Here is a 20,460-nt window from a genome sequence, read left to right as displayed (position 1 = left end):
AAAAGGAAAAAGGAAAAGAATACAATTGCACCAAAAAGCAGTAAGATACCTAGGAATAAACCTAACCAAAGAGGTACAAGACCTGTACTCTGAAATCTTAACACTGATGAAAGAAATTAAAGATGACACAAGAAACGGAAAGACATTCCATGCTCATGGATGCAAGAATATTGTTAAAATGTCCATACTACTCAAAGCAATCTACACATTCATACAATCCCTATCAAAACACTAACAACATTTTTCACAGGGCTAGAACAAACAATCCTAAAATTTGTATGGAACCACAAAAGACCCCAAATAGCCAAAGCAATCTTAAAAAAGAAAAGCAAGGGTGCCTGGGTGGCCTAGTGGGTTAAGCCTCTGCCTTTGGCTCAGGTCATGATCTCAGGGTCCTGGGATCGAGCCCCACGTTGGGCTCTCTGCTCAGTGGGGAGCCTGCTCCCCCCCCACTCTGCCTGCCTCTCTGTGTGCTTGTCATCTCTGTCAAATAAATAAATAAAATCTTTAAAAAAAAAAAATGAAAGAAAAGAAAAGCAAAGCTGGAGGCATCACAACTCCAGACTTCATGTTATACTACATAGCTGTAGTCATCAAGACAATATGGTACTAACACAAAAACAGGCACACACATCAATGGAACACAACAGAAAACTGAGAAATGAACCCTTAATTATATGGCCAATTAATCTCCAACAAGCAGGAAAGAATACGTAATGGGAAGAGACTTTCTATTCAAAAAATGGTGCTGGGAAAACTAGATAGCTACAAGCAAAAGACAAACTAGACCACTTTCTTATACTATATACAAAAATAAATTCAAAATGAACTAAACACCAAAAGGTGAGACCTGAAACCATAAAAGTCCTAGACGAGAACAAAGGCAGTAACTTGTTTGACATCAGACATAGCAACTTCTTTCTAGATTATAACTCCTGAGGCAAGGGGGAAAAAGCAAAAATAAACTATTGGGACTACATCAAAATAAAAAGCTTCTCCACAGAGAAGGAATCTATCAACAGAAGTAAAAGGCAGCCAGGGCACCTGCGTGGCTCACCCACTTAAGCACCTGACTCTTGATTTCAGCTCAGGTCATGATCTTGGGGTCCTGAGACTGAGTCCAGCACTGTACTCCATGCTTAGCAGGGAGTCTGCTTGGGATTCTCTCTCTCTGCCCCAGGCTCTGCTCAGGCACATACTCTCTCCCCCTCTCTAAAATAAAATAAAATATATCAAGAACTTGTTAAACTCAACACCCCAAAAATGAACAATCCAATTAAAAAACAGGCAGAAGACATAAATAGACATATTTCCAAAAAAGACATACAGACATCTAACAGACATACTAAAAAGGGCTCAACATCGCTCATCAGGGAAATGCAAATCAAATACAATGAGAGATCACCTCACACCTGTCAAAATGACTAAAATCAAAAATACAAGAAACAACAGGTGTTGGCAAGGATGCAAAGAAATAAGAACCCTCATGCAATGATAGCGGGAATGCAAACTGGTGCAGTTACGCTGGAAAACAATATAGAGATGCCTCAGAAAGTTAAAAATAAAACTACAATTCAGCAATCACTCAACTAAGTATTTACCCAAAGAACAAAAACAATACTAATTCAAAGGGATACATGCGCCCTGATACTTACAGCAGCATTACCTACAAAAGCCAAGCTATGGAAACAGCCCAAATGTCCACCAACTGATGAATGGATAAAGATATGGTATATATTATTCAGCCATTTAAAAAAAATGAAATGTTGCCATTTCCAATGACATGAATGGAGCTAGACACTATTATGCTGGCAAAATAAGTCGGTCAGAGAAAAACAATACCATATGATTTCACTCACATGTGGAATTTAAGGAAAAAAACAAATAGCCAAAAGGAAAAGAAAGAAAAAGGCAAACCAAGAAGCAGACTCTTATTTATAAAGAACAAACTGATTGGGGCGCCTGGGTGGCTCAGTGGATTAAGCCGCTGCCTTCGGCTCAGGTCATGATCTCAGGGTCCTGGGATCGAGCCCCGCATCAGGCTCTCTGCTCCGTGGGGAGCCTGCTTCCTCCTCTCTCTCTGCCTGCCTCTCTGCCTACTTGTGATCTCTCTCTGTCAAATAAATAAATAAAATCTTAAAAAAAAAAAAAACAAAAAACAAACTGATTGTTACCAGGAGGGAGGTGGGTGAAGGGATGCGTTAAGCCGTGATGGGGATTAGGGAGTACACCTGTGATGAGCACCTGTCATGTATGGAAGTGCTGAATCACAATATGGCACATCTGAAACTAAGGGTATACTGTATGATTTGTTTGGGTTTGGGGGGATGCGGTTTGAGGATTTCATTTATTTGAGAAAGAGAGAGAAAGCATGAGCAGGGAGAGGGACAAAGCAAACTCCCCACTGAGCAGGGAGTACAACATGGGGCTCAACGTGCGGCTCGATCCCAGGACCCTGGTATCATGACCTGAGCCAAAGGCAGACGCTTAACCGACTGGGCCAAGCAGCTGCACCAGTACACTATATGTTAACTAAATGGAATTTAAATGAAAACTTAAAGGAAAAAGTTAATACCTATCACAAAAATTAGGATTGTAGCTATGGGAAGGGGCAGGAATGTCACTATGATTAAGGGAAGAAAAGAGTGGGAGAGCCTGATGCATGTCAACTGTATTAAGCTCTATGTATTTTAAGGTGTTTTTTTTTTTAAGATTTTATTTATTTATTCGACAGACAGAGATCACAAGTAGGCAGAGAGGCACGCAGAGAGAGAGGGGGAAAGCAGGTTTCCCCGCTGAGCAGAGAGCCTGATCCCAGGACCCTGGGATCATGACCTGGGCAGAAAGCAGAGGCTTTAACCCACTGAGCCACCCAGGCACCCCTTTTTCTATTTTAAATGCTGAATTTCACTACAAAATAAATGACTAATTTCTTAAATTTTGAGCTATGCCAGCACTGAGTATAATTCTTGTTTAATGTATTTTTAAAAATCGCATCACTGGCTCTTCTCTCACCTGCCCTTCTCTTGAAACATATAACAGAATCACTATCTATCATGTAATAGTGTCCACCTGACATCACCTCCAAAGAGGGGTTCCCATAATTTCCACAATGGTGCCACCTCAAAAATGAAGTACTCAGGGCAAAACATGGACATCCAGCCAAGTGCCTACCAGTTACCACCCATGCTTTGGAAAAAATGATCTTCAATAGGCAGAGTAAAACTTCCTCAATCATGGGAACTCCTCCAAAACATTTTCTCATCAGTCTCAAAACTCAGCCAACTGCAGAATGTCACAAGCACCTCTTACCAGTTCCCTTGCCACTATTCTTCCTTCTTGTTTCAGGAACCACTATCTGACCAAAATTGTCATTTTTTGTGCAAGAGTTGGGACTTTTACATTTCTTAGATTTTATTTACAACATGGGCTGCAAAGCTATTTCACAACCCTGAGATTATAATATTTTGCGTCAGAAGCAGCATTATGCAGGCCAGAATGTCCTGGGTTTCCTTACTCTTATTTTTATTATGTCACTGCTAAGTTAACCAGGGTAGTGGAAGGTGTGGTGACCACATCAAAGATAAAGGAGAGGAAGTGGTCAACCAGTACATGGGTGTCTAAAAGCTAATGGGGACTTTAGACTAAATGCAGATCGGCTCAAACAATAACTGCCCCTCACCTGGAACAAGGGAGCGAACCTAAGCACGAACTTGGGTGTTCAAAATGTGTTCAAACACATCACTAAAAGCTTACAGTTATTTCAAGGATTCCAAAACGTTGAGATTCATAAGGCAAGAGAGTCAGAAATTGAGCTCTAGGCTCATCTGAAAGCTGAATCCAATTTTTTTTTAAAAGCAAAAAAAACTCCATAAATTATACCCTTCTTACTTCAAAAAAAATTGAGCAAAATATATAGCAAGTATTTTTTTTCACTCTTTAGAACACATTTCCTCAATCAATAATGTTATAACTCAACTTTAACTAAAATTGAATTTTCTCAAAACAAAAATAACAAAAAACAATTCCTATATTCCCACTGTAGCAATGTTGTACATTTCAAAAATAAAATTATTTTTACAAAGACAAATGAGAGGTGCCTGGCTGACTCAGTCGGTGGAGTGTGCAACTCTTGATCTTAGGGTTGTAAGTTCAAGCCCTGCATGGGTGTAAAGATTACTTAAAAGTAATTTTAAAATCTTAAAAAAAAAAAAGCAGGTAAGACTCATAGTCATGGGGGCACCTGGGTGGCTCAGTGGGTTAAGCCTCTCTGCCTTCAGCTCGGGTCATGGTCTCAGGGTCCTGGGATCAAGCCCTGCATCGGGCTCTCTGCTTGGCAGGGAGCCTGCTTCCCCCTCTCTCTCTGCCTGCCTCTCTACTTGTGATCTTGCTCTGTCAAATAAATAAATAAAATATTAAAAAAAAAAACACCTCATAGTCATGATTCCAAATCCCAATTATACTCATGTCATTTAAGAAATTAAGCTTTTGTACTTTTCAAACAACATATACTGTATTATGTATCATATAACACTCTCTCAGCTATTTTATTTAAAAATTACCAGAATTTTTTTTAAGATTTTATTTATTTATTTGACAGAGAGAGAGAGATAGTGAAAGAGGGAACACAAGCAAAGAGGGAGAAGCTGACTTCCCGCTGAGCGGGGAGCCCAGTGCGGGGCTCAATTCCAGGACTCCAGGATCATGACCTGAGCCAAAGGCAGATGCTTAACCGAATGAGCCACTCAGGTCCCCTCCAAAAATTATCACAATTGTTAAAAAACAGACATAAATAACATGGTTACTCTATCATACTAAAGCCATCATTTTATATTTTCTCTCTCTTTTTAAGATTTTATTTATTTATTTGACAGAGAGAGAGATCACAAGTAGGCAGAGGCAGGCAGAGGCAGAGCGGGAAGCAGGCTCCCTGCTGAGCAGAGCGCCCAATGCGGGGCGAGATCCCAGGACCCCGAGACCACGACCTGAGCGGAAGGTAGAAGCTTAACCCACTGAGCCACTCAGGCACCCCATTTTATATTTTCTCTTAAACAGGATCAGCATCATTGGTCTATACTAACTACCATTAGGATGAAATGGTGTTCGTTCCTCCAAGAATCTGATTTACCATCTTTATAAAGGACAGATAAAAATCTAAACAACACTATTGTACTGTGAATCTGTTAATGAAAATATTTTCTCATCAATCCCAGTAAAATGACTACAGTCCAAAGAATAACCCAACATTTGGGTAGTATTTTGTAAACCCAGGAGTGTTAAGAAGAAAAAGACAGAAAAGACAGTAAGACTACCTTCCCAATTAGCTAGTAATTGCCTTTACCCTTGCAGTAAGTAATATATTCCCTATATCAAGGGAACATGAAGGCAGGGTATTAGTACCTGAAAGAGAAAGAGACAGAGGAGAGAGAGAGAGAGCAAGCAATGGGGAGGGGCAAAGGGAGAAGCAGACTCCTCACTCAGTAGGGAGACCAACACAGGACTCGATCCCAGGACCTTGAGATCACCACCTGCGCCCAAAGCAGCCACTTCACCAACTGAGTCACCCAGATGCCCCGAGGAAACCCTATTTGTAATTACCTCAAGTGGTGATAGTATATATGGTCAAATTACCACACTGTGGTATGAAACTGATAAAATCATTAGAGAGAACAAGGAAAAAGGACCTGATTTAAGACTGAGGAATCAGAGAATGCTTCCTAGAAGTAGCCCTAAACCAAGATCTTGAGTATTAATATATGGAACCACTAATAACTGCAGGAGGAGAAAGTTCCCCAGGGGAGGAAATTATTTTTTCCAAAGATCTAATAGAAAAAAAGAAAGCACGGCAAGTTCTAAAAACAGAATTATTTCTGAAAGCTGGAGTATAAAAGGTAAAAGGCAGCAAAGAGGGGTGCCTGGGTGGCTTAGCTCGTTAAGCATTTGCCCTCAGCTCAGGTCATGATCTGAGGATCTTGGGATCGAGCCCCACCTTGTGCTCCCCACTCGTCGGGAGGCTGCTCCTCTCTCTCCTCCCCACTCATGCTCTCTCACTATCTGTTTCAGTTTCTCTCAAACAAATAAAATCTTTAAAAAATAAAGAAAAGAAGGCAAAGGAAATAAGGGAGATGAGAGAAATAGACAGGAGTCATTTCACAAAAAGCCTTGAAGGTATGTTAACAAGTCTGAACTTTACCCAAGAAAAATGATGGGTTTTACACAGAGGCATAATAGGACCAGATTTTCTAATATGTAACAAAGGATATTCTAGCTTAAATACATTAAAAGAACTGATTGGGGGGGAAACCAGAGATGTGAAAAAGAAAAAACAAAAACAGCCAGTTAAGATGCTATTGCAGGGGTGCCTGGGTGGCTCAGTCCGTTAAGAGGCTGCCTACATGTCAGGTCATGATCCCAGGTCCTGGGATTGAGCTCCATGTCAGCCCCCCTGCTCAGTGGGAAGCCTGCTTCTCCCTCTCCCTCTGCCTGCTGCTCCCCCTGCTTGTGCTCTTTCTCTGTCAAATAAAAAAATAAAATCTTTAACAACAATAACAAAAAGATGTGACTGCCGATGGTAGAAACAGCTACTTTAAAGGTGGGGGGAGGGGGAATTCCAGAAGGAAATACCACTTAATAGAGAAAATAGGGAAGAAGTAATATTCAGAAATAAAAGAATTTTCCAGAACTGAGAGGTCGGGTGGCTCAGTCGGTTAAGTTTCTACCTTCAGATAAGGTCATGATCCCAATGTCCTGGCATGGAGCCCAACACTGGGCTCCCTACTCGGTGAGGAGTCTGCTTCTCCCTCCCCCTCAGCTCCTTCCCCCAGTTCCTGCTCTGTCTCTAAGAAACAAAATACAATCTTTAAAAAGAAAAAAAAAAAAGAATTTTCCAGAGCTGATGGAAGATCTTAATCCTCAGATTCAGGAAACCCAACTTAAACCAAGTAGGATTAAGAAAATATGAGTATGGGGCGCCTGGGTGGTTCAGATGGTTAGGCATCTGCCTTTGGCTCAGATCATGATCCCATGGTCCTGGGATCGAAACCCGCATCTGGCTCCCTGCTTAGGCAGGGAGTCTGCTTCTCCCTCTCTCTCCCTATTGTCCTCCCTGCTAGTGCTCTCTCACTCTGTCAGATAAATAAATAAAAATCTTAAAAAAAAAAAAAAGAAAAGAAAATAATAAAAAGACTAACTCCACACCTAAACATATCCCAAAGGAACCACAAAGCATGAAAGACAAAGAGAATATTAACAACAATCAGAGTGGGAGCACCTGGATGGCTCTGTCAGTTAGGCATCTGCCTTTGGCTTAGGTCATGGTCCCAGGGTCCTGAAATCAAACACCACATCAGAGTCCCTGCTCAGCAAGAAGCCTGCTTCTCCCTCTCCCTACCCCCGTTCATATTCTCTCTCACTATCTCTCTCTCTCTCAAATAAAGAAATAAAATATTAGGAAAAAAAAAAAAAGAAAAGAAAGAAAGAAAGTAACCAGAGGGGTGCCTGTGTCGATCAGCCAGTTGGGCAGCTAACTCTTGGTTTTGGCTCAGGTCACTATCTCGGGGTCCTGGGATCTAGCCCCATGTCTGGCTCCTCGCTCAACGGGGTGTCTGAGGATTCTCTCTCTTCCTCTTCCTCTACTCCACGCCCCAACTCGTGTGCAGGCTCTCTGAAATAAATAAATCTTTTAAATAAATACATAACAGTAACCAGAGAAAAAAGACAAAGGAATAACAATTAAGTTGACAGATGACTTCTCAACAGCAACAACAGAAGCCAGAAGTCAGTGGAATATTATCTTTAAAAGACCTGAGAAACTCCCAAATATATAAAGCAAAATGAACCCTATCCTCCAAACATTATTATTTTAATGAGCACTTAACTACACAGAGAGTGATCTCTAAACACCAGTGCCCACTAAGCTAAAAGATGGAGAAACTGGTATGTATCACAATGGAGATTTGACATATCTCTCATTAATTAACTGAATAATCAGAAAAAAAATCAGTAAGAAACACAGAGAATCTGAATACTACAATTAACAATGTATGTGTGCATCAGTGCACATGTGGGCTAGTGTACATGCATACATTTCAGGCTGAGGTAACAAAACTATAAGAGTATGGCAGTGGAAAGTACAAGATTACTGAAGGAGAGAGAAGAGAGGGTGTAGTGGGAGATACTACTAAAAATACATATTAGGGCAGTATTGAAAAGTATACTAAATGCAGAGATAGGGATCATGCAATTGATTAAATACTGAGTAACCTACAACGATAAGAGAAGTAGAAAACAAGAAAGTGCAAAATATAAACTAGAAGTGGAAAGATAAACTGTCAAATGATGAAAACCAGTGTATACAGCATAATTCCTCTTTATTTAAAAAAAAGTATAGCAGGGAGCCTGGGTGGCTCAGTGGGTTAAAGCCTCTGCCTTCAGCTCAGGTCATGCGAGCCCCACATCGGGCTCTCTGCTCAGTAGGGAGCTTGCTTCCCCCTCTCCCGCTGCCTGCCTCTCTGCCTACTTGTGATCTCTGTCTGTCAAATAAATAAATAAAATCTTAAAAAGAAAAAAAAGTATAGGGACACCTGGGTGTCTCAGTTGGTTAAGTGTCTGCCTTTGGCTCAGGTCATGATCCCAGGGATGGAGTCCTGCACTGGGCTCCTTGGCTCAGTGGGGAGCCTGCTTCTCCCTCTGCCTGCCTCTCTCTCCCTCTCTCCCTCTAACAAATAAAAATATTTTTAAACAATAAAGTTCTTTTTAAAAAAGTATATACGGGCGCCTGGGTGGCTCAGTGGGTTAAGCCACTGCCTTCGGCTCAGGTCATGATCCCAGGATCCTGGGATCGAGTCCCATATCGGGCTCTCTGCTCAGCGGGGAGCCTGCTTCTACCCTGCTCCCTCTCTCTCTGCCTGCCTCTCTGCCTACTTGTGATCTCTGTCTGTCAAATAAATAAATAAAATCTTTAAAAAAAAAAGTATATACATGTGTATGAATGTGTTTATAAAATAGTTTGGAATGATATACACCAAACTGTAGAGCTGACATCTGGGGATGTGCAGAGAAGAGGGGAAAACACTCTCTTCATTTAATCATGCTATATTTATTGGCTATTTTTCTTTTTTTTAACAGTACCCACTATAATGCTTTTGTCATATTAAAAAACATGTAAAATAAAAGATTAAAAAGAAAAAAACACAATGAGATGTTCTAGGAAAGGAGATGAAGTTTAACTGTGCAAGGTTTTTGTAGCTGCAATTAGCATTTCAAATAGTACCAACAAGCCAGCTAATCTATTTCTATTATCTGGCAGATTCAGGATATTCTACCAATATTTGAGAAACTCCAAAAATAAAGGTAACTTGGGAAAAAAATTTCCTGGAGTGTCTGAGAGGCTCAGTTGGTTAATCGTCCAACACTTGATCTCAGCTCAGGTCTTGATGTCAGGATCGTGACTTCAAGCTTACTTTAAAAAAAAAAAATCCTAATATTCATCAAAACTGAACAGTATGCTAAAATCATCATCTGTGGCAATTTTACCGTAATATTCTTTTCAATTATAAAAGTTAACACGTGCTTGCTATAATTTATCCAATGCAAAGATTATAAGAAAAAAAAATAATTTAATGCCCATATCCCACCTAATTTCCCTAGGGTAACCAGGGTTAATGTAATATCTTTTTTTTTTTTTAAAGATTTTATTTATTTGACAGAGAGAGAGAGAAAGCACAAGCAGGGGGAACACCAGAGGGAGAGGGAAAAGCAGGCTCCCTCCTCAGGAGCCCAACGAGGGCCTCGATTCCAGAACTGGGATCATGACCTGAGCTGAAGGCAGATGCTTAACAGACTGAGCCATTCAGGCGCCCCCCTGACATATCATTTTGAATGTTTATATAGAGCTCTTACTTTCTGTGTTTTCATAAAAACAGAATCATATACACAGTACTTTACATCTCATTACTTATTCATCAGGATAATTTTCAGATGTATTTACCTACAGCTGCAAAAACAGGTTTTCATTTATCTACATGAAATAGTTTTATTTCGAGTTGTTTTTTTTTTAAAGATTTTTATTTATTTATTTGACAGACAGAGATCACAAGTAGGCAGGCAGAGAGAGAGGAGGAAGCAGGCTCCCCGCTGAGCAGAGAGCCCAATGCGGGGTTCGATCCCAGGACCCTGAGATCATGACCTGAACTGAAGGCAGAGGCCTAAACCACTGAGCCACCCAGGTGCCCCTCGAGTTTTTTTAAGTTACTTTGTTTGAGGGTGCCTGAGTGGCTCAATGGGTTAAAGCCTCTGCCTTCAGCTCAGGTCATGATCCCAGGGTCCTGGGATCAAGACCCACAATGGGCTCTCTGCTCAGCAGGGAGCCTGCTTCCTTCTCTCTCTCTGCCTGCCTCTCTGCCTACTTGTGATCTCTGTCAAATAAACAAATAAAATCTTTTTAAAAAAAAAAGTTACTTTGTTTGAGAACAGTAGAAGATATAAAATTCAATCTAGAACAGTTTGGCTAACAAGAATGATAAAATAGGACACAATAACAACCTGGTCACTAAAAGTTAAGTTTTTCTTTTTTTGTTTTTTGTTTGTATGCTTGTTTTGTTTTTACATACACCTTTCTAAGCTACAAATCTATTATCAAATTTGTTTAAATTATGGTCAGTAGTCAAATAAAAATAAACCTAAGTAACCTAAGACACTACACAGTCAGGCCATGCCAAGTTGGTGCCCCTAAGAAATCCCCGGGAGGATACAGGGGGTGTCTCACCAATTCCGTAGAGGGCTGAGTCAGATTCTGAACTACTGCCTCAAACAGTACTCACACAAATTAGATAAAGTGACCTATGAAGTCATTGCAACCACCCCCATTTCAGGAAATCTTGGCCCCAAAGAAATAACAACCAGTCTTTTGCCCAGGCCAACTTTTACTATCTATAGGATGGACCTTCTACTCAAGCCCAAGAAGAGTATCTCATCAAAGGTCTTAATGTATACGGAAAATGTAATAAATTCCAATTATCCAAGAATTTACTAAGTTACTCTGTCATCACCTTTTTCCCTAGCAAAAAAAAAAAAAAAAAAGAGAGAGAGAGAAACTGTTTTCCTCATTGCAGCACCATCCTTCAGATAGTTATACCTATCTACGTTAAACGAATTACAGTACGTAAGAGACAAACATCAAGACCCTTTAAATACTATTATCATTACCCACTCTCTTGCCAACACACCACAATATGTGGTGTTTAAACATATATTGTGTGTTTTCCTTTTTCCTTTTTTTAAGATTTTATTTATTTGACAGAAAGACAGCAAGAGAGGGAACACAAGCAGAGGGAGTGTGAGAGGAAGAAGCAGGCCTCCCACGGAGCACGGAGTCCATTGCGGGGCTCAATCCCAGGATCCTGGGATCATGACCTGAGCCGAAGGCAGACACTTAACGACTGAGCCACCCAGGTGCCCTCCCACTTTTTTTTTTTTTTAAGATTTTTCTATTTTTACTGAGAGAGCAGGAGTGAGAGAGAACAAATGGGAGGGGCAAAAGGAGACAGAAACCTAAGCACACTGTGTGCTGAGGAGGGAGCGCAATGAGGGGCTCAATCTCACAATCCTGAGACCACAACCCAAGCCAAAACCAAGAGTTGGACACCCAACTTACTGAGATGCCCAGGCACCCCTGCTTTGTTTTTATAAAAACAGACATTTTCTTTTGAAGGCAATCAAGAAAATACATTCAGATTAATAGCATCCCATCTTCAAAACTCTCTAAATTTCCAAGAGACTATTCTGTTTTCTTCCTTCCTTCCCTCCTTTTTCCTTTCCTTTGCAAGGAGAGGGGTGGAATCTTACACACTGCCATGAATATGATTGATTTATTATTCTAACACAATTTGAAAAAATGAAAACAATGTTACATGACTTTGGCAGGCATACGTTTTCACTTAACATCACATAGTGAGATAATTAGCTTTTTCTTAAAATTTACTGTCAATATTCACTTAAAACTTACCTCTAATTCTTTAATTTTTTCCTCTGCGATTTTCTGTTTCTCTAACAGTTGACTGTGAATTACCTCCTTGGACTGAAGAATAAACCTACAAAACACAAAAAAGTTGAGTATTAAGCCACATGACCACCATAATCATCAAAATCAACAGCTACATACCATATTAAATATTAATTTAATATTAATTAATTAATTAAATATTAATTAATTACATATTAAACTAAGAAAATTAAAACAATGATCTCCTAATTCAGGACCAATAAAATGCATTGCTATGTTAATGTGACAAACTCAGAAAACCATCACAGGTTTAAGCCTTGGCTGAGAAGAACTAAAAGTTTAAAAGACAATTCTGCTTACTACTCTAAGAAGGAATCAGACTTTAAGATTCATAAATAAATGAAAAAAATTCAAGGGATAAAAATCTATCACAGACTAAGAAAAAAGTTAAATAAAAATCTCCCTTAATTTTTATTTTTTCTATTGTCTAGATCAACTTTTATCTAGATATTTTTTAAATAATATTTATAAGTTAGAGCTCCCCCTCCAATCTTTTTAAACTTTTTTTTGTAACAGCACTAACTCATGACCTTTTAAAGTCACAATCAAGTACTGTGTTAGGATCAATGCATTAGTGTTTATAGGAGTTCCTCAAACAAAAAGCACTGTATAAAGCCTAGTATCTTTTATTATTATTTCCAGAGTTTATAATACCTCTGAGAAGCTCAAAATGCACAAGTGGAAAATTTCAACTTTTTCCATTTTATAGTCAGATACATTATTTACAACTGATGAGAGTGGAAATATGCAGAAACTTTAAAAATTAACACTGAATACATTTTGTGAGCGTACGTTCATGATTTTTGCTGTAGAGAAAGGAAGAATAAACTATTTTCTATCCTCAAAAAAGTCAGTGAAGTTATTTCCCTTGTACTGGAATCAAGTGTCCAACTAGGCTATAACACATTTCCATTAAAGGCTGAAATTAATTAGGCAGATAGTTTCTTCACTTTTATAACTTAGAGTTTAGCAACAAAGAACTAAACTTCATTTCTTTTTGTTGTTGATTTTATTGAAGTACAGTTGACAAATAATATTCTATTAGTCTCACGTGTACAACACAGTGATTCAATATTTGTATATACTACAAACTGATTACCACAGTAAGTCTAGTTATCATCTCTAACCATATAAAGTTAATATAATATTATTGACTGAATTCCCCATGCCGTACATTATATCCCCAAGACTGAAGTTATTTTGTAACTGGAAATTTGAACCTTTTAATCCCCTTGACCAATTTTTGCACCCCAACCGCTCCCCAGCCCTAAACTCTGCATCTATGAGTCTGGGTTTTGTTTTCTTTGTTCTGTTTTTTTAGACTCCACTGATAGAGAAATCACTTGGTATTTGTCTTTCTCTGACTTCTTTCACTTAGACTGATACCTTCTAGCTACATCTATTTTGTCATAAATGCCAATATTTAATTAATTTTTATGGCTGAGTACTATTCCTATGCGCATGTGAAGGGGGCAGGTATGTGTTTTATCGTTGTGTTGGCCATCTGTATGTCTTCTTTGGAAAAACATCTATTCATATCCTCTGCCAAATTTTTAACTGGATTGTTTTTTGTTATTGTTGTTGAGGTGTATGAGTTTTTTGTAATATTTTAGACAGTAACCCCTATCAGACATATGATTTGCAAATATCTTGTCCCATTTAGCAGTTTACCTCTTCATTATGTTGACAGTTTCCTTTGCTGTACAGAAGCTTTTTAGTTTGATGTAGTCCCACTCATTTATTTTTGCTTTTATTACCCCTGCTTTGGTAGTTAGATGCAATCAACAAAAACAAAAACAAAACAAAAAACCTCACTAAGACTAACACAAGGAGCTTACCACCTATATTTTCTTATAGGAGTTTTAGGCTTAAAGTCTTACATTCAAGTTTTTAAGGCACTTTAAGTTAATTTTTGAATATGAAGTAAGATTGTGGTCCAGTTTCCCAGCACCATTTACTGAAGAGACTACCCTTTCCCTACTGTACATCCTTGTCTCCTTTGTCATAAATTGACTATATATGCATGGGTTTACTTCTGGGCTCTCTATTCTGTTTCACTGACCTGTATATCTCCCTTTAACAGAATGCCAAATAAGAAAACATATCAAGGTAGCAATATGCAGTTTTCTCTACCAAACACAAACAACACAAAAACAACACAAAAACACAAACAAAAAAAAAAAAACAAAAACAACACAAAGCCAAACAAACAAAAAACCATCACTGTGCCTAGGATGGGTTTTTACCAAGAGTATCTGTTATTATAGATATAAAACAAGTAAAGACAGACCACAAATGGCACTCCAGCTTTGTCCAGACCAGTGGGAGAAAACTGTTCCTCTTCTTTATGAATATACCCTGTCATATATAATACAACCCAGTAAAGTTCTCTTCACTCCACTAATAATCAACCTTGTTAAAGTCCTTATGTGGACAGTCCACAAGATTTAACTGATAACCCTGGTCTTCAGCAGTAAGTTGATCCTTCGTTAAAATCTTACTCATATAGCCACTGCCAAGATAGTGCATATTCGTGCAAAATAAGGATTACTATAGAACATTTTGTGACCAAAAATTCTTATTAGTCCAAGAGACAGGTGCTGTTTCTGGTAAGACTATGATTTATTGAATATTTTTCTCAGAACTATTTAGTACAGGGGAGCCTGAGTGGCTCAGTCAGTTAAGCAGCTGCCTTCAGCTCAGGTCATGATCTCCAGGTCCTGGGATCAAACCCCATGCTGGACTCCTCACTAAGTGGGGAGTCTGCTTCTCCTCTCCCTCTGCCTCTCACACTGCTCATGCTCGCTCTCTCTCTCTCTCAAATAAATAAATAAAATCTTAAAAAAAGAAAAAAAAGAATTAAGTAGTTTTTGAAGAGCAAACTATACTAAGTCTCAGTGATACCATGTAAAAAGTTACTATAAATCTAGGCCCAAAGTCACCAAATTATGTTATTAGATGCACAATTCTACTAACAAGGCCTTTTAGCCATAGAAATAATTTTCAGAATAAAATACACATTTTTAAATAGCACTGATTGCTGGCCAGTGAGTAGTATTTTCATGTAATAGGTCATCAGACATTACCTTTATTAGTGTCTGGGAAATTTTCAAAGCTAAGATTAGAGATCAAGTCATTACTTATGCGGTCTTTAAAAATAAAGTATCTGAACAGATATTAAATCCCTTGAGCAGAAAATAAAATTACTAGAAAGCAAGAACACTCAACAACAAAAACATGTTTTTCCATAGCCACACAACCCTTAGGTAGCTATAATGGACTCTGCCAACTTCAAAGGCCAGAGAGATGTCACTGAAGCTAGCCAATTTACTATAAACCTAAAGACATCTCAGTCACAAAAATTTTAAACAAGGATGAGTATTGAGTAGACACAAATGTTTACCTCAATGACTAGTTACACTGTAAAATTCAAACAAACAAAAAAAAAAACTTATGGAAATTTTAGTTTAGTCCTTTATTTTTGAAAAAACACCAACCATAAATCCAATGAAGATTGGGAAGCACCCCAAGAAACATCTGAATTTCTGGAAAAAGTCTTTAGAAACATTTTGTCTATTGTTAAAAGGCACTGAATTATCAGACACTATTCTGAAAACACATAATAATGTAATAATGAGTCACATATCATAAATAAATATTAGGCACATAGTTTCTCAAAGTAGAGACTCTCACAGAGATCCTGCCTGATAGCTTATGGAAAGCCAAATGGTAGATAAAGGATTCTGCAGTTCAAAATGTGCCACAAAGGAAAAATAAACTGTGAAGAGGAAAGTTATTTTTATATGACAAATAACATGCAAAGAATGTGCTTACAATATTCAGGATTTATTCTAGACTAGAGTCACTGCTTTATAAAAGGCCTTTACACTGGAAACCAATGCTATGTGGCCCTGCACTGTCAACTTCCAAACCGAAGTAGCCTCCTATTTAATTCCTAATTTATTTAGAATAAAGCCACCTGAAATACACATTTTTTAAAAATACATAATTTTTACGACTGCTTTTCTGTTTGCTTCCTGAGAAATGTCAGAGGTTATGTTCTGAGCTGTCCAGTAGGTTGGTATATGACTTCTTCTTCTTCTTTTTTTTTTTTTTAAGATTTATTTGAGAGAGAGTGAGAGAGAGCATGAGAGGAGAGAAGGTCAGAGGGAGAAGCAAACTCCCCATGGAGCTGGGAGCCTGATGCGGGACTCAATCCCGGGACTCCAGGATCATGACCTAAGCTGAAGGCAGTCGCTTAACCAACTAAGCCACCCAGGTGCCCGTGACTTCCACTTTCTTACAACTCAGCATGAATTAAGAATGTTGTTTGCCTACCCAAAATACAAGCCAAGATGAGTGACAGTGTTGTCTTTTGGGTATGCTCACCTGGACACAGAGTATTTAGACACAATAATAATATGCTTATGATAATGTAGTTTATATGGGTGAGAAACTTTTATTTACTTTTTATTTATTATTTATTTATTTGACAAAGAGAGAGAGACAGTGAGAGAGGGAATACAAGCATGGGGAGTAGGAGAGGGAGAACCAGGCTCCCCACTGAGCAGGGAGCCCAATGAGGGCTCAATCCCAGGACCCTGGGATCATGACCTGAGCCGAAGGCAGACATCCAACGACTGATTCACCCAGGCGCCCCTGGGTGAGAAACTTTTGGAGGATATCGGAAAACATATGGTATTTAGGGCATTCACAAATTAAGTGGCACAGTAAAGAATGAAAAGGGGTGCCTGGGTGGCTCACTTGGTTAAGCGGCTGCCTTTGGCTCAGGTGGTGATTCCAGGGTTCTGGGATGGAGCCCCACATCCGGCTCCCTGCTCAGCAGAGAGCCTGCTTCTCTCTCTCCCTCTGCCTGCTGCTCTGCTTACTTGTGCTCTCTGTCAAATAAATAAATAAAATCTTAAAAAATATATATATAAGAATGAGTCTATCTTGGGACACCTGGGTGGCTCATTTGGTTTAAGCATCTGACTCTTGATCTCAAGCTCAGGTCTTGATCTCAGGGTTTTAAGTTCAAGCCCCATGTTGGGCTCCATGCTGAGTGTGGAGCCTACTTAAAACAGAGGCACCAGGTGGCTCAGTCAGTTAAGCAGCTGCCTTCAGCTTGGTCATGATCCCAGAATCCTGTGATCAAGCCCTACATTGGGCTCCCTGCTTGGTGGAGAGCCTACTTCTCCCTCACCCTCTACCTGCTGCTCTGCCTGCCTGTGCTATGTCTCTGTCAAATAAATAAATAAAATCTTTAATAAAAACAAAATGAGTGAGTCTATCTTGCTTCTTTGCCTCATCCCACTGGTGATCACAATTCAATTAAAAAATAAAAGTATTGGGAAGACCCGCCGCCCGCGCCATGTCAAAGAAAAAAGGACTAAGTGCAGAGGAGAAGAGAACCCGCATGATGGAAATATTTTTTGAGACGAAAGATGTATTTCAATTAAAAGACATGGAGAAGATTGCTCCCAAAGAGAAAGGCATTACTGCTATGTCAGTGAAAGAAGTCCTTCAAAGCTTGGTTGATGATGGTATGGTTGACTGTGAGAGGATTGGAACGTCTAATTATTACTGGGCTTTTCCAAGTAAAGCTCTTCATGCAAGGAAACGCAAGTTGGAGATTCTGGAATCTCAGGTATCTGAGGGAAACCAGAAGCACACAAATCTACAGAAAAGCATTGAGAAAGCTAAAATTGGCCGACATGAAACAGAAGAGCGAACCATGCTAGCAAAAGAGCTTTCTTCACTTCGAGACCAAAGGGAACAGCTAAAGGCAGAAGTAGAAAAATACAAGGAATGTGACCCGCAAGTTGTGGAAGAAATACGTCAAGCAAATAAGATAGCCAAAGAAGCTGCTAACAGATGGACTGATAATATATTTGCAACAAAATCTTGGGCCAAAAGAAAATTTGGTTTCGAAGAAAATAAAATTGATAAAAACTTTGGAATTCCAGAAGATTTTGACTACATAGACTAAAATATTCGACGTTGGTAAAGGATCTGTGTACTTGTGAATATGTAATTTTTAAAATGTTATTCAAATGTACCGAGTTGCCATTTACCTATAATTGTGTTTATCATTTAATTAATTTTAAATAAAGTACAAAGTGGAAAAAAAAATAAAAGTATTTTTAAAATTCAACACAAGAAAAAAATGAAATATACAGTGAAATGGAATTTTTTTAAAATTTGACTAAAGATATACCAGTTATGTAGGAAGAGTGTAATCTTCACATTTTAATTCTCAGAATGTAAATAACTTTTCTTTTTTTTTTTTTTAAGATTTTATTTATTTATTTGACAGAGAGAAATCACAACAAGGCAGAGAGGCAGGCAGAGAGAGAGAGAGAGGGAAGCAGGCTCCCCGCTGAGCAGAGAGCCCGATGCGGGACTCGATCCCAGGACCCTGAGATCATGACCTGAGCCGAAGGCAGCGGCTTAACCCACTGAGCCACCCAGGCGCCCCTTCTTTTTTTTTTTTTTTTGTAAATAACTTTTCAAGACAAAAGCTAGGAGTTCAATTTTTTTTAAAAATAGTTAAGCATGACATTAAAAAAATTTTCATTTTTACTCAAAAAAAAAACACAAAAAAAAACAAAAACAAAAACACCCAAAAACTTGGGTATCTTTTTTTAAGTGAGATACAGCCAACATGTAACATTATATTAGTTTCAGGTATCAGTTCTTACTGGAATATAAGGGCTCTGCTATTTTTATTTTTGTAAGTAGATAACAAAAAGCAAATCAGGCAGATTGCGAACTATTTCTAAAAGTAAGAAGACATAACATTAAATAATTAACAACTTATAAAGCTTTGTTGAGCAGTGCTATGAGCTGCTGAAGTCTCACTAAAAGTAATCCTACATTTCCTAAAAATATTTTTTTAAAAATCTTAACTTAAAAAAAGAATCAAAGAATGTGTAATCATAACTGGCCTTCTCATGGGTTATGGTCCAAATTCGGCCTACTGTATGGTTTAGAAAATCTCCAGCACAGGCTTTTATTTACAGTGTTCCTAATTAGGTGGATGACAAAGTTCAAGTAAACTTGATGATGGGTTAATAAAAATTAATCAAACTAAGGGAAAAAACTATTAAAAAAATAAACAACAACAAAAAAGGAAACAGCATGCAAGACCTAAGAAACAATATTGAGCAGTCTAACAAATGTGTAATTAGAGATACAAAGGAAAGAGTGAAGCAGAAGAAACACCTTAAGAAATAATGAACAAGAATTTCCTAAAACAAATTAAAAAAAAAAAAAAAAAAACCCCACCAAATCACAGTTCCAAGACACCTGGAGAAACCCAAGCAAAACAAAACAAAACAAAAGATGTAAACAGGTAGCATAATCAAACTACTGAAACTCAAAGATAAACAGAAAATCTTACAGGCAGCCAGAGAAATGACAGATTATGTTCAGAAAAACAAAGAGGCACAACAAACTTCTCATCACAAATTATATATGGCAGTAGACAATGGACTGACATTTTCAAAGTACTGAAAGGAAAAGGTTATTGCCCCAGAAGTACATACAAAGTGAAAATATCTTTCAAAAATGAAGGAGGGGCGCCTGGGTGGCTCAGTGGGTTAAAGCCTCTGCCTTCAGCTCAGGTCAGTTAAGTATGTGACTCTAGATTCTGGCTCAGGTCATGATCCCAGGGTACTGGGATCAAACCCTACGTCAGTCTCCACGCTCAGTGGGGAGTCTGCTTGAGGATTCTTTAGCACCCTCTATCCCTCTCCCCACTCATGCACACTCTATCAGAAATAATTTTTTAAAATACTTTAAAAAAATGAAGGAAAAAAAAAAAGCTGAGGCAATTTATTTTGACAAATATAGACCGTAAAAAGTGTTAAAATTAGTTCTTTAGCAGAAGGAGGATAACAATGCAACTTACAAAGAAATGAAAAGCACTGGAGACAGTATAAATTAAAATGAATATAAGAGACTTTTTTTTATTGTCACTTTAAAAAGATTTTATTTATTTACTTGAGAGAGAAAGAGGGAGAGAGAGCACAAGCAGGGAGAGAGCAGAGGAAGAGGGCCAAACAGATTCCATGCTGAGCATGAGCCCAGTGTGGGGTTTGATTCCATGATTCTGAGATCACGACCTGAACCTAAAACAAGAGTCAGATGCTCAACCAACTGAGCCACCCAGGCTCCCCTATTGTTAATAATTTTAAAAGACAGGTGACAGTCTAATGCAGAGATTGGCAAACTATGGCTAGCAGTCCAATCCAGGCACATTTGCTTTTATAATGTCTATGGATATTCTCACAACAAAGGCAGAGTTAAGAAGAGACTGTTGTGATAGATATCATATGGCCAACAAAGTCAAAAATATTTAGTGTCTGGCCCATTACAAAACAAGCTTGCCAACTCCT

At 38.5% G+C, this 20,460-nt stretch overlaps 2 protein-coding genes across 2 annotated transcripts in view; one reads left to right on the top strand and one right to left on the bottom strand.

The window, feature by feature from the left end:
• The window catches only part of PFDN1 (prefoldin subunit 1), a 68,640-nt gene that overhangs the window by 22,772 nt on the left and 25,408 nt on the right, over positions 1–20,460 (bottom strand). Inside the window, exon 3 of the mRNA XM_045999382.1 lies at positions 12,005–12,089. Coding sequence (XP_045855338.1) covers positions 12,005–12,089 — 85 coding nt within the window. The remainder of the gene's footprint in view (positions 1–12,004; positions 12,090–20,460) is intronic.
• LOC123938219 (meiotic nuclear division protein 1 homolog) lies at positions 17,393–18,180 on the top strand. The gene has a single exon (XM_045999381.1). The coding sequence runs from the start codon at positions 17,433–17,435 to the stop codon at positions 18,048–18,050; it is 618 nt and encodes a 205-aa protein (XP_045855337.1). The 5' UTR covers positions 17,393–17,432; the 3' UTR covers positions 18,051–18,180.

The sequence above is a fragment of the Meles meles genome, chromosome 3 (assembly GCF_922984935.1).
Source record: "Meles meles chromosome 3, mMelMel3.1 paternal haplotype, whole genome shotgun sequence".
In the NCBI taxonomy this organism is placed as follows: domain Eukaryota; kingdom Metazoa; phylum Chordata; class Mammalia; order Carnivora; family Mustelidae; genus Meles; species Meles meles.
This window is presented reverse-complemented; position numbering and strand designations above follow the sequence as displayed.

What these genes read in the sequence shown, in the direction of transcription:
- LOC123938219 (XM_045999381.1), top strand. Translation starts at nt 17,433, where the DNA reads ATGTCAAAGAAAAAAGGACTAAGTGCAGAGGAGAAGAGAACCCGCATG.